We start from the raw sequence: 14468 nt of genomic DNA, 5'->3' as shown, positions 1-14468 counted from the left end.
CCAGTCTCAAGCTGAGGGAATGAGCTGAACCTGTGATAGAAGTGAATTGGGCTTCATTGCCTCCTCTGTAGGGTCTTTCTTTCCTCATGTCAAATCAGTGCCAGAGCCTTCTGGGAGGCACATGTGTTCGTCCTGGTTGTCTTATGACAGTGCTGAAATGTTCCCTGTTTGGTCTGGCCGTGTACAATAAAGGACTCTGGGAGAGTAGGGGGAACACATGCCCAGAACTGTGGAGGAAACGCAATTATGGTTCGTTATGCACGGCCTGTTCATTTTCTTGCCTACTGCTTCCCTAACCAGCTGCTGCTGTCCATGCTGCTATCCCCAGAAGGAAGTTCCTGGTGCTGTCAGGGAGTACAGTGAGCCACTGGAGCCAGGGATTAGCAGGTGGTTAACTCACATGGCAGCCGCTGTAGCACTAGGAAAAGAAGAGGGAAATAGAGTATTTTCAGTCGAGGAAGATCAGCAGAACAGGACTTACTCTACACTTAAGGTGGCAGTATAGCAATAGCAAGTAAACTTACAGGAATAAAAGCAGTTCTCAACTCTCTATAGGAAGGCACTCCTAGGATCCACTGCCTAACAGCAGGATTGGCTAGGTCTTTCTGCCATGGATATTCTCTGGACTGAATGTTGACAAGTGGTGTTTGTTTGAAATCTCTGAATATTTGACTGCTGTCCCCATGAAGCAGGTGTAGCACAGCCAGCAGCTGTGTAAGCTCTTGTGTGAGCTGTTATGCCTGAACCATGCCCCTGGGACACCTGCTCTTGGAGAGTGGAAAAGGGTATTTGATCTTAGGAATGGCCCATTGTTCAGCCTTTCCTGCTGGAATTAAGTACATGTGCCCATGTCCTCTCAGGTTTGGTCTATATTTTGCCTCCTCTGTTAATTTGATTTTTATGGGAAGAAAAAGAAAAGCTCTGTTTTCATACCTGAATATGCCCTGCAAAGGCCCCACATTTGGCAGTTCATCTGTTCATGCCTTAATCTGAAGGAAGGGTTGGATGGGGACATTTCCAAAGAACCAAATAGTCTATTCAGTAATTGCTAGATAACTTGTGTGTGTAAATATGAGAGTGATCATAATTTGGCTTTTTACAGAGGACATTGAGCATATCCATATTGTCTAGCTGACTCCAAGTAGTTCAGGCAGGGAGTGCAAAGTGAGTTTTTCATGGAGTTAGAAGTCAGATTCTCAGGTCTAAGTATGCCACATTGACATACATAACTATTAACTCATTTTCTCTTTCACTGCATTCATGGCCAAAGGGCATAGGAAGTAACCGTGAGCACTGTCTCACAAGAATAAAGGGTAAAAGGGTCAGGCATTGGAAATTTCCTTATAAAAAGGTGGCTTCTCTTTTCACTCCACTGCAGTCAATGTCTTTCCATTTGAGAACAGAATTTTACATGCAAGTAGCATGTGCTATGAACCATCTAGCATCTGCTATGTGGTGCAGATACAAGCTTATCTGAAGTGTTCTTTGATGGTAAAAGAGAAATTTAAGACATAGCTTTCCTTATCCATGCAACAACTGTCATCTTTTGGGGAGTTTTTAATCTCATTTATTCTGTTCAGTTGCTGGCACTCACTGATAGTCCGTGGAATAAAGCAGTTTGTAGGGTGCAAGCCGAGCTGTAGCAGTGGAGATTTCTGTAATACCATGTAAAATGTTGCTTATTCCAAGCACCTACAAATCACTTATTTGTTAAGTTGGAAAAAAAAAAAAAAAAAGAAGAAGAAGAGAGAGAGAGAAAACAGTAAAAATTATGTCCTGAATTATCTCTTGCATATCTCTTCCTCTGTGTCTGGTGGAACTGTTTTGGAAAGATTTGTCTCTGCTGATATGAATTAAACATTCGACCTTAGTCGTCAGAAAAGCCTAGGTACACTTTCCCTCAACCTGCTTGAGCTTTTTCATGACTTATTTTGCATTTTTCTTCTACTGGCACAATACTGCTTATCCAACTCTGTGATACCCAGGAACCTACTATAAAATCTGCAGAAAGACACTTGAATTAGTTTGAATGAATACGGCCTATTCTGTTGAACTTTACAGTATTTTCTCTACAAGTTCTATTAAAAAAACTATTAAAATTAAAGCTGATGGTGTCTAGCCTGGATTGGTTTTTGGTTTTGTTTTTGCTTTGGTTTGTTGTTTGACATCTGGATTTTTTGTGATGCTATTCACTTTTTCCCAAAATTTGATATCTTTAGTAGTTTGTTATTTTGTGTTGTTTTGTTTTGTTTTTTAAAAAAAAGGCATCAGTGAACTACAAAGCCAAGTATACAAAATTTTAGGATTTTTCTGTCTGTTCCTGTCTGGGTTTTACTGTTCTCTGTGTATTATTCAAACAGAAGCTAGTTTCTATGAATGCTGTTCTCCTTCTTGCCTGCACTACATGTTTTTCTCCTTCATTCCCCACATACAGAGCTGGGTAGTGATCGAAAACTGCAGATGCATGATGTGAACTCACCTTGATCACATTACTACACATTTACAGTTGTCTCAGTAGCCAGTGTGTGTCTGGCTTCTTGTAAGGATGAGGAGGAGCAGAGGAGGTCGGTGTGGTGGATGGCGTGCAGTTCCTGCTAGAGTGCAGCTGGGAAGGATGCCCTCTCGTTAGGCTGTGAGCTGTCCTGGCATCTGCAGCACATCTCCTTTCTGTTTGGGCAGGTCTGTTCGGAGCTAGCCTGAAGAGGTGCTCACCTGCTGTATCTTCGGAAATAAGATTTTGATGTGCAGCTTGTTTCTGAAAAGTAACTGCCTAAAAGTGGCTTTGCAGTGTAGAAATAATGTGTCTGTTATTTCTTTGCTGCTGTATCTCCATTAGTGAGTCAAAGGATGGTTCCTAATGGCTTCTGCTAGTGGCATGCTTTGTCTGCTGCCCTGTAAAATGCCTTCTGACCATTACTAGCAAAGACTCCACTGTCAAAGTAGGAACGGTACCGTCAGTAGGGTACACCCTCACCTTACTCTCCTGGGAGCTTTTACTTATGCACTTACTATAAACTTATTTCTGGTCACCAAAAAGGCAAACCTAACTCCTGGTCCTGTGGGGGTTGACCATGCCTGGTAGGTTCGGCCTCACCCAGTCACTCCCCTGACAGCAGGATGGGGGAGAGAACCAGAAAGGGTGAAAGTGAGGACAAAAACGTGTGTAGGTTGGGACAAAAGTGGTTTAATAAGTGACAGGATAAAAACAAGAAACAAGCGAAGCAAAATTACTCACTCACCACCAACAAACCCATGCCTAGCTAGGCCCTGAGCAGCGGCTGCTTTGGAAACCCATCCCCAGTTTTACTGTTGAGCGTGACACCATAAGGTATGAGATATCTCCTCAGCCTGCTGGGGCCAGCTGTCGTGGCCCTGTCCCCTGACACCTTTTGTGCCCCCCCAGCGGGGCACTCCTCGCCCTGGGGTGCAGAGGGAGGAATAGAAGGCCTTGGCGCTGTGCAAGCGCTGCTCAGCAACCACTAATCACCAGTGCTTTATCAACACTGTTTGGGTCACCAGTTTCAAACACAGCACCATACAGGCTGCTGCGAAGAAAGCAGCCATCCCACTACACATCCGAAAGGGCGCATGTCTTTAAACAAACAAAGCTCTTGTTTTATTGTGTAGCTGAGCTTTCTGAAGGTCACCGTTCTGCAAAATGCTCCGGGACACTTTTGCATAGAGAGGTGGTGGGTTGGAGTACAGCCTGCTTGGATAGAGAGCCTCCAGAGAGCGCAGTGGGTGTTAGTTTTTGTGCTTCACCATGAAATGGCATCCTGCATTAGTGGAAGGGGAGGTTTATAGTACATGCTGTGACTGTTGTGCTCTTTCTAAAACTGCTGATTAAAAGTATGTATTATTAATGTTGTCTGTAGGTTCATTCCAGTCTCAGAAAAAGAACTTATTCCACAAAATTGTCAGCAAATATAAGCACAAAAAGGAGAAGCTTAATGTTCCGGACACAGGTACTGGTGCATTACTTAGTTAAGGTTTCGGTCCGCCTGCTCTCTGAATTCAGTCTCGGGTGATGCTTCTAGGCAGAGGCTACCTGACTCTCTAGCCTTTGACTGCTTTGGTCCCTTATTTCCCTGTCTGCTTTGATTCCATTAGCTCCTGGCTCCGGTTGGTCATACTGCCTTACTCAAGTACAATGCTGTTTCTCTGTTCCTTGGTATCTCCCTTGATTACAGTTTCTCTGCTCCAGACTCTGCAGCAGAGCTGACAAAGCAAGGGCAGTTCTGCAGTTGGCCCTGAACTTTATCTTCCACTGCTTGTAGCTCTCTAGTCCTTCAGTTGCTCTTATCCCCATCCCTTCCCTATTGGAGGCAGTACTGTTTACCCCTTGGCCATATTTTTGTTGCTTGCTCCTCTCCCTCTGATTTCCATCTGTCTGGAGCTCTGCAGACTGCAGCTGGTCAGAACATGAGAGCTGGTTTCTGCACCGGTTCTCAGGAGTACTCCTGCCATCCTTGAACCAACCCACCCTCTGTAGAAACCTTAACCAGCTGCCCGTTTGCCTCTGATTGAAGATAACATCTACAGGATTTTCTTGTTTAAGTTCTGCCTCAGATCTGCTCCGCCCTCTACGCTGCCGGTAGTGCTCTGACGTCTTTCTCTTGTTAGAGCACTCTGGTCCTGCATACCCATACACTCACAAGTCCCAGCTTTGTTTTCAAGTGTAAAGTATGTACAGGATTATAACTTAGCCTGGTTTCCTGGGCCTTTTTTTTTCCTCCTTTCCACCCCCTAGTCATCTTCTCCATGCTATCCAAATCATCCACAGTGGAGTTCTCTCCTACATCGTCCCTGAGATATAGCAGAGCCTCTCTGGTTGTTCTTACTTAGGTAGCTCCATGAATTTCTTCCTTTTAATCCCATCCATGTCTGTCTCTTTTTAAGATAACAAAATGACAATCTGTATCTCCAGTTCCCCCAGCTACCTTTATGCTCAATCCTTTTCCCTGAGGCTTGATCCATGTCATTTCTTCTCCTTTCCTGATGCTGTGTTTTGTATCCTCCGTGGTACACTTGCACTGTTTTTCCTCATAGCTTCTGTCAGCTGTGCTGCATTCAACAAGGCAAATATTTATAAATTACATACTCTTTTTTGTTGATTTTGTAAAAAAAACGTGTTGCTAGAGTTGCTCATGAGAAGTAACCGTTGTGCTTCCACGCCAGAGTGAAGAAGACATGACACATTAGCATAGTTCTTACTGGGTGCCATTCAGAATCCTGTGTGCCCGAATTATTAATCGACCACGGAGAGAAATTAATATGAATAAATAAAAATTTAAAAACAGTGTTTAAACTCTCCTATAGGAAAAGAAACAGCATTTAAGACAAGATTGAGTAAAAAATATTTATATTTTAAAATCTGTAGATACAATGTGAAGCTAAGCAAAATGATTAAAAAAAATTTGAAAAAACAGCCTGTTTTGATACAAAGTGAAGCATTCACTATGATCAAAGATTCAAGCCTGACAAGTGTTGAATACCCTGGCCTTACTCCAACACAACAGAGGCATGTCCTTGGAAGTTAAGCATGTGAATAGTGTCACAGCGTCTAAATAATGAAAGATGTCTGTGCATTTGCTGGAGTAGGGCCAGTGTGCTGAGTTCATCCCAAGACTGAAACAAAGGCACGAGAAGCTTGAACCTACCAGTCTTACACAGCCCACGTAGAGATCATCAGAGGAAAGGCAGCGGATGTATATGTTGGAGGGGAACTCTGTTTTCTCAGAGTGAAAATCTGGGGTGTTGCCTGCTGGAAGTGTACGGTGTGGTGACACGAAGTGGAGTGGTTATCAGCCATGTGTGGTGTGGGTATGGCCCTGGCATTTGGCAAACAGCCTCACCTAACATCGTAGTTTCATCAGTTGCAGTGCAGTGTGGCCCTAAACTCTCTGAATCCACCAGCCCATGTTCTGCAGCACTTAAGCTGGGAATCCCAGTGTGTTCATTTAAATTACAGTGTACAAGTATTGGTGAATCAAATACTAAAATGAAAATTCCTGCTCTTTTTTTGCGGTTAGTTTATACTTGTGGTGAGTCATGAGTGTGTATGTAAGGGTTTTTATGGGGTTGATTTTGCTGGAGGAAGGAGAGGCTTGGGTATTCTGATAGCTGGAGGGAAGACGCTTGGACGGGTTGCTGTCAGCAGGGGTCATGCTAGATTCATGCTTTTACAGCTGGAGAAATGTATGTGTGTACAGACCTGTGAGAGTGTGTGTGTTTTGAATGAGCACTTTAGTCTTCCAGGCAATAAATGCAATAAGGGCACATTTTGAATTGGCTGGGGCATTGTTATCCAGGCTTCTCTGCTTCGGGTATCTGAGTGAATTCTGACTTCACGTAACCGCAGTGTATGCAGCATCACCAGTGCAAATCACTGTATTATGAGCTGGCAGATGTTTAAGGAAATGTAACCAACAAAATATCACTGGATGTGCCGCAACACCTGCTCCTTGTCAGGGGATGTCTCTGCCTGTTGGCCCCACTCCTTGCTAAGGTTCGGTATGCCTTCCTACCCCATGAGTCCCCATGAGTGGTATTGCAGCAGCAACCCTTTGTCAGAAGAGCTGCGTCTTCCACCAGGGTGTAGGTCAGCTTGCTGTTGTTTCCTAAGCACTGGTGAAGCAAATGCTACTTGAAGCTTTGCTCCCTACCTTACTAGGCTTCCCCTTTTTAGCTTAATGAAGATGATTAAACCATTACAGCCTGCCTTCCTTTCTTCATACCGGCATGCTTGGATCCACAGGAACATTTATTTTCCACTAGACGTGGTTAAATTGCAAATCCTATTACAGTTGGGTATTGTTGAAGAAATTGGTTTAAATTTGTCTAGTATCTTCCTGATGTTCAGTCTAAAAAGCAGCTTGTCCTCTTCTGTGGTGTGCTGAATGACTTGAACTGACGTCATTTTTACAGTCTGAAAGGCAGCTGATAGCTCTTCAATGTAGAGTGAGACCAGTAGCTATTCACTGGGCTCTTCAATTCAGCATTTTTAACGTGGACCTGCCTCTGTGATTTGAGTACAGGTTTGGCACTATAGCATTTCCCAAAGGGACTTCTGTCTTACCCTACCCATCCTCGTTTAGCATAGTGTTAGGAGAGAGATGGGTTAAAGACGTTCATCAGTGTTCTTGATGCTACTTCAGCTGTTTTTGCTTTGATTGCATATTATTATTAATTGCATATTATTATACTGCAGCATTAAAATCAGGATTAGCAAGAAACTTCCAATCTCCAGCTGCAAGCTTTACAGAAATACTGATAGTTGATATAAATGAGCAATGTCAGAGCAGAGTCAGGTTTTTTAAATCCTTGCCTTCCCGACTGCACTGTACAACTCAAGAGGAAACCAAGCATAGCTGGGGGGGCAATACGAGGATTGCATGTACTTTGCAAACCTGCAGAGTAGGGTAGACTGTCCAAGCTAATTAGCTCAGGAAACCATCTAACATAGAGCTCTAGATGCTTTTCTTTCCAAATCATTTTTGTATCCATGGTGTAAGTATGCTGAAAGGTCCAGCTCTTCTTGCTAAAAAAAAAAAACACCAGCCCTGTAGTTGTGCATACACTAAAGTCATGTGGGAAGGTAACCATAGAAATCTCTGCAAGACTGAACACTATCTGCAGGATCTCATTTAATTTCTAAGTAGCATTTTCCTGAAAATCTACAACATTCTTGCATGTAGCACAATGTGAAAACAAGAGGGGTATGAAATGGATTAAAGATATGATTAATGAAAAACAGAGGGAATTAAACTTACTTCGTCCTTTCTGCACTGAAAAATAAAGGTCTGGTTTAAAGCATTCATATGGGTGTACCTTTGCCAGTGGAAGCAAGGGGGTGCTGTTTCTCTCAAAGGAAGCAGGAATGAAGAAAAGGTTGGCTATTCAGTTGTTGAAGCATGGACTCTTCATCTCTGGAGTTTAATGCAAAGCGTCTTGTTGGAGAAGCCTTTAGTCTTGTATGATTTCCTCTGAGCTTGGTTTTATCTCTGCTTGAATAATAAACTGCAAAGAATATAATGAAATAATTTCTCATCCCAATTTCCACCAGGACGGGTAGAGAAGAAAAATTCTCCTGAGGAAAGCAGTTCTTCCCTTCAACACCCCCTCTGCTTACACACAGGAAAGAAAAAAGAAAGAAAGAAAGAAAAAAAAAAACAGACACCACCCCACTCATTCATTATTCATCCTTAATCCTTTCCTATTCAAAGTTGCATGGCAGCAGTGTTACAATGAAGTGATAAAGAGCTTACTCCGGAGTTAGGGGAGGAAATAATCATAGAGGACTCTCCTATGTCTGATTTCAAGGATTGAGAAACCTCAAAACATGGAAAGGGAATACACTTAACAGCATTTTGAATTTGTCAGTCACCTTCTACTATTTCTTAATGAAATGCCCAGCTGTCGTGTATTCCTTCATCTTTTACAACCTTTTAAACCATTTTATGTCTGTAATTTTTTAACTACTGTCCCTTTTATTCCGCCTTTCAAGGCTTTATGTTAGCAATTTCTTGAGCCTTTTTGGATGTCTACAATGTGAAAAATAAAACAAATTTAAAAGATAGCTGTCCATTGTATTGACCAATCAAGTTAATTTCTAGTGACCTGACATAGCTCATAACATGCTACACATGTAGTTAAAAACATACATGGGTTTCTTTCTATCAGATATTGCTTATTGTTTAAAATCGTGTCTCTAATATTTTTATTAAATGTAAAAAAAAAAAAAAAAAAAAGGCTTGCATTCCTAAAATTAAAACCATTATAAACTCAGTCAAACTAGAATCAAACAGCACTGCCAAAGTAGTATCTAATTAGAGCAAATCCCCACATCATAATTAGCAAATACTGTTGGACTACAACCAAACCATTACATTAATACATAATCAACACTTATGAATTCCCAAATAAGAAATCTAGAGAGAAAGCTGCCCATTTAATTATACATTCCAATTAAGATTTTGGTCTCAGTCAGTACAGTAAGCGCATCTGAATATCTCACTACTAACCACACTGAATTACTTGAAAGCCACATTTATAGTCACTGGTGCCTCTCCTGAATTGGACTGTTACAGGGCAGATCTTATTGCGATCGCTCTTGCACTCTTTAAAAAAATGTATATTTTTTTATTTATAAATAAATAAAATTTATTTATAAATATAAAAAATAAAAATATAAAATTTAAAAATAAAATATAAAATATAAAGCTGTGTTCTGCAAAAGTTTAGCATAATTGGGTAAACACTGAGAAAAGCTCATGGGAGCTCTGTGTTTTTTTCAAAATAAAGATATCAGACACGTTCAACAAATTTTTCACACAAGAAGATGTGAAGATGGATTTAAGAACATACATGAATTAAGTTCTGGTACATTCCCAAGTGCTTTTACACATGCACTAGGTCTGATCGTACTCAAAATAGGAGATGGGCCTTGTTCAGTGCTTAACCCTTCTGAAACAGCAGTGGCTGGCACTCTGGCTTGAGTTTTGCACATTGTTTTTTGCTTATCCTGCCACCCACAAAGTGAACAAATGGGCCTTAGGCACTTCTTGAAAATGGGAACAAAGAATGAAAGAAAGGGTGGGGGAAGAGAAAGCTAAATGTAGACACGGTAACAGGACTCTTAAGGAAAGGACTCTTAAAAAGAGAGAGGCTGTATGTAACCTGATGGGTAGTAAAGAAAATAATGAGTTGGAAGTGCTGCAGAGGAGATGAGATGCAGGCATTAGGAAAAATTATGTAATTGTTGAGGAGGCAGTGTGTCTGGGAAAAAAACAACCTGAGGGCTTGGTGAAGATACCACGAGTATTCCCAGTTTCAAAACAGGTTAGAGAAGCCTCTTAAGTAATGGCCTGGGCATTTCCTTTGTTGCCAACCCTGTCTTTCTGTAATCACAGATGATGTAGGCCTCATAATACTTTTATTACAAGAGAAAATCTATCCCACATTGAATTGGTGGACTAGTGTTACCTTGTGGTACCAGCAGTATGGTTTATTAAATCACTGGAAATCACAGAATCATAGAACAGCTTGGGTTGGAAGGGACCTTATATCCAACTCCCCACCACGGGCAGTGACACCTCCCACCAGCCCAGGCTGCCCAGAGCTTTGTCCAACCTGGCCTTGAACACCTCTAGGGATGGGGCACCCACAGCTCCTCTGGGCAGCCTGTCCCAGTGTCTCACCACCCTCTGAGTGAAGAACTTCTTCCTGCGGCAAGCAATTGATGCCTGTATGATCTGTCTGATCTCAGACTTTAGAAATGTAAATACTGCCAGTGATTGCTGCTTGGCCAATTTCTGCATGAATAAGAGTAAAATCAGTGTCTAGTCAGGTGAAAACTTGTGATTATGTTCCACTTCAGGATGGAAAGTTGCTTTGAAGTGCCAACACTGGTACTGTTGAAAAAGATTCAAAGTGTTCCTTTCACACTCTGGCTTTATGCAAGCAGCATTTCCATCACAGGATTCTATCCCGTGTTTACTTTCCTTTATTCTCATCTTCAGATGGGATCTAATTCAGCTTTCATATTTGCTGCCTTTGTTGGCTTTTGTTTGTTTGAAGTTTTGTTTTTTTTTGTTTAAGCTTTATTGTTTTATAAAAGACAGCATTTCCTTCTGCTTCAGGGAGACAGCACAGAGTAGTGACTATAGAGAGAAGTCAGAGTTACAGAATCACAGAATCTTATTCAGGAATTTCTGAATTCTGCCTGTGATTCTGGCTATGAGCTAAGATAAGCTTATGTGAGGGCTCTCTATTCCTTAAATGCATTGTGTCCTCTGGCTTCCTGTTGGCATCTTCTGTTGTGGAGCATTTTACACTGACTGATGCCACGCTCCCACTGAAATGCTGCTGCCTGTCTCACAGTTTCCTTTGTAAATGTAAGAAAGTTGAACCTCCTAGGACATCTTTAGGAGCTGTTGCTACTATTCCCCTTCAACCCCCTGCAGCATCCAAGTGATATCTTGCCATGGGTTATGCTCGGAGTACCTGAAAGGGAAGGCTTAGTACATTATGTGGATGCTTACAAAACAGTAAAAAGCATAGACAGTAGTTGAGTTATTCTACATTTAAACATGCATTTTTGTTCTTTTTCAGCCATATTCTTAGAAGACAAAAATTCCAGTGAGCCTGCCTGGAAAAATAAAATTTCTATATCTGCCCTAAACACTCCAGAGCCAGCAATGATGCACGAGCCTTTAGTTGGGAGCCAGAAAAGGAAAGCAAGGAAAACTAAGATCACTCATCTGGTCCGAACAGCAGATGGTCGAGTGTCACCAGCAGGAGGGACACTGGGTAAGGAAATGGTAGCTTAAATTTTGTTAAAACTGAGTAGTTGGAGATGCTATGAGAGTACAACCACCTTATCAGGGAAGTATTGTTCAGCCAGCACAGACTCAGACCTGCCCAGAAAGGTCATTCAATAAAATGGAGACATCGATCAACTGGGAGATTAGTGTGTCCATAACGTCCAGCCTCTTTTATTTGGCTGCCCACATCTGCCTTCTCTCCCTCTCAGAACCACGAGCTGATTACAAAGAGAAATGGAAAACAATTAAGTTTCATGGTTTCTTTCCAGTCCAGTGAAAAAATTATACTGCAGCTAGTTGCATGACATAAAAACAAGTTCCATAATGTAACAGTCAATGCAAAAGCCTTGCAGGAGACCTCAGAAGTTAAGATAATCTTGCAGGACTTCTGCATCGTAAACGCACACAGAGACACAAGTTCTTTTGTCTGACCTAAAGGATCAAACTCGGCTGAATCCAAAGTCAGTAAACTGCTTCATAAACCTCAGTATGCTTCTGCCAGTAGCTTGGGTCAAAAGAGGTTGCAGCATAAATAGGATTACAGTAGCAAAATTGAAGCCCTGAAGGTAAAGATGCTGTTAACACCAGACTGGTCAGTACGTGGATGTGCTGCTGTGAACTTAAGGGCTGTCTAGACTTGCAAGCTTAACTTTCTTTTGTTTCAGAGGAGAAGCCTAAAGATCTGCCACAAAGTAGTCTTCAGAAAGCCTCAAGTGCAGAAACAGATTGCAACAGTGAATTCTCCAGAAATGCAGAGACAGAAGAAAATCATAGTATTACATCAGATATGCCAGCAGTGTCTGCGTTTTTTAGCTTAGCTGCTCTGGCAGAGGTAGCAGCAATGGAAAATGTACACAGGTACGGTTTTATGGTTTTCTTTTCTACTTGTTGCCACCGTATTTGGAAAGCAAGCAATATGCAGTATTTAATTTGGTCTGTTTCTTCCTCCAGTACTTTCTCTGAATGTCTGTTTTCTACCACTAGCCTCATAGTATTAACTCTTCACCTACATGACAATGTAATCTACTTCAATAGTCAGTAAAATGATCCTCCACAGTAAGCTTGCCTCCCAAGTTTTGTATATAAACCATTTAATATGCTCCTTGAGATCCAAATGATGAAGAATTTCTAATTTTTGGACACCATTTGTCAGATAACAGTGGATTGAAATAGCTACTGCATGCTGATTTGTACGTCTCTGTGGCCTGACTGTGGAGAGAATTTCATGTAACTTCAGCAGAAGTTCGTATCTTATCTTATCTTATCTTATCCTGAACATGACTGAATGAAGCTAACTCATTATTTTTACTCTTCTGCTTTGCTGTGTAGGAGGCAAAGCAGCTGCACTATGTCCTCAGGGCAGAACAGTTCTGGGTGACGGAACGGCGTGTTGCTTTGGGCTGGCCCTCTTGGTGTAGGAGTTAGGCCATCCGCAGATAGTGTGGAGAATGCACAGGTTCCTTAGGCCTGCTGGGTCAAATCAGCATGGCCAGATCTGGCCTTCTAGACCTGTGATGGGAGGAAACGAATGATGAATGACAGCAAGTCCTCCTCAGCTCCTAATTGCCTGCTATTGTTCTTTGATGCTCTGGTGTGTTGGAGATGATGCCCCATCCTTTCCTAGAGTGCAAAGTCAGTGAGGAAACCCTGGGCCAGTGTGAAAGCATCACGGCCTCTGCAAATGGCATGTGACGTGGCTGGCTACCTAAGGAACTCCACAAGCTTTCTCTCAGTTTCTCCCAGTTCTGCAAAACATCTTTCTGCTATTAAGACAGCAAAACTATGAACTCATTTGTGTCTTCTTCTGTGGTTAGGAGGCACAAAGTGAGCCTTGGGGAAGTGAGTTCTGCTATCCCTTGCAGCACTGTGGTTTCGTTGATTTCCAGTGATGGTTTGACAAGAATTGCACAAGAGTGACAGGATTTGCTTAGTTAGGCTTTTGTCTAGTTTGTTCTTCTAGAAAGCTTTGTGTTCCATTTTTCCCCGTTAAAGTGAATGTCTTGAACTAATGCTTTGCATACCTTTCTATTCGGGTCCTTCCTACCTAATCCCATGTTTTGTCATCCCATCATGCAGTTAGCACAGTGCAGCACCTTCCGTGAGGCCTGAAAACACCAGACTTGCAAATGTCTAACAGCTGTTGCAAATTCCAGCTTCTAATCACCAGGGAAATGAAAACAGGGACTCTTTCCCAGTAGCAGTTTAGCCGTACGTCTCTGGCAGACTTGGCAAATCGAAGTCTAAATCTGATGGGCTGGATGCCTCGCTAACTTCTACTCTGTTGACTGTTTGTTATCTTTGCAGCTTACTTATTTATTTGTAAATAACTGGGAATGGGAAGAATAGCATTAGAGGTTTTCTTGATGTGTTTTGTGAGCATCTGAATTCAATTATTAAATAATTTTGCAAAGCCTTAGGCCTTGGAAGCCAGACTCCTTTCTAAGTGCAATTAGAGCTTTTCTGGAAGTGACAGCATGGTTTTCATTTGAATGTTTCTGTTTAGCTCTGGGTAGAGTGCCCTGGTTAAGCACTTGTGAGCCTGAGCTGCATTTTGTGCTAAGGCTACTGCACTGCACCCCTGGTGTGCAAAGCACAGTGGTGCCCATGTGTCTGCAGAGGTCCTAGCTCTGCCAGAGTGAGGTAAAGCGGTCTTGGTGTAAATAAGAAGTAGGCCCCAGATTCACATTGCTGTAAGTGACGCATGAGGTAACAAAAATAGAGTCTGACTTGAGAGATTAGATAACAGGCAGCGATGTGCTTTGTGTATGCATTTTAAAAAGCAAGCTGCAAAGGAGTTCTCCCAAGTCCATCTGCTTCAATGACTGATGTTGATTTCCAGCACGTAATTCTGGTGCAGCTTATTTTTATGATATCCTGTGCCAGGGGATCATTTGTAAATTAACACGGCTCTAGTAATGAAAGAGATGTGCTGGGCTGATGAAGTGTTAAGTCATGCAGCTTGGACTAATCCCAACATGTAACTCTGCTGGTGGGTATGTCTCCATATTGCTTGAAAGCTGGCTATTGACTCTCATTAACGTGACACATGCCTCTCTGCGTTTGCCATCTTTTGCTACACGTGAGCTGCACTCTCTGCTTCTGAGGGCTGAAGCCACTCACTTAGAAAAAGAGTAACAGCACTTG

General features: G+C 42.1%; 1 protein-coding gene across 35 annotated transcripts in view; it reads left to right on the top strand.

Moving 5' to 3' along the window:
- BBX (BBX high mobility group box domain containing) overlaps positions 1-14468 on the top strand; it is a 147872-nt gene that overhangs the window by 114035 nt on the left and 19369 nt on the right. For 31 of the 35 annotated variants that reach the window (XM_068693923.1, XM_068693912.1, XM_068694080.1 and 28 more), the window contains 3 exons: positions 3876-3965; positions 11113-11310; positions 11990-12182. In XM_068693923.1, coding sequence (XP_068550024.1) covers positions 3876-3965; positions 11113-11310; positions 11990-12182 — 481 coding nt within the window. Of the gene's footprint in view, positions 1-3875; positions 3966-8065; positions 8500-11112; positions 11311-11989; positions 12183-14468 lie in introns of those variants that run through there. The other 4 variants (XM_068693971.1, XM_068693940.1, XM_068694124.1 and 1 more) reach the window with 3 other exon arrangements.

This window comes from Anas acuta, chromosome 1, assembly GCF_963932015.1.
Source record: "Anas acuta chromosome 1, bAnaAcu1.1, whole genome shotgun sequence".
NCBI classification, from domain to species: domain Eukaryota; kingdom Metazoa; phylum Chordata; class Aves; order Anseriformes; family Anatidae; genus Anas; species Anas acuta.
This window is presented reverse-complemented; position numbering and strand designations above follow the sequence as displayed.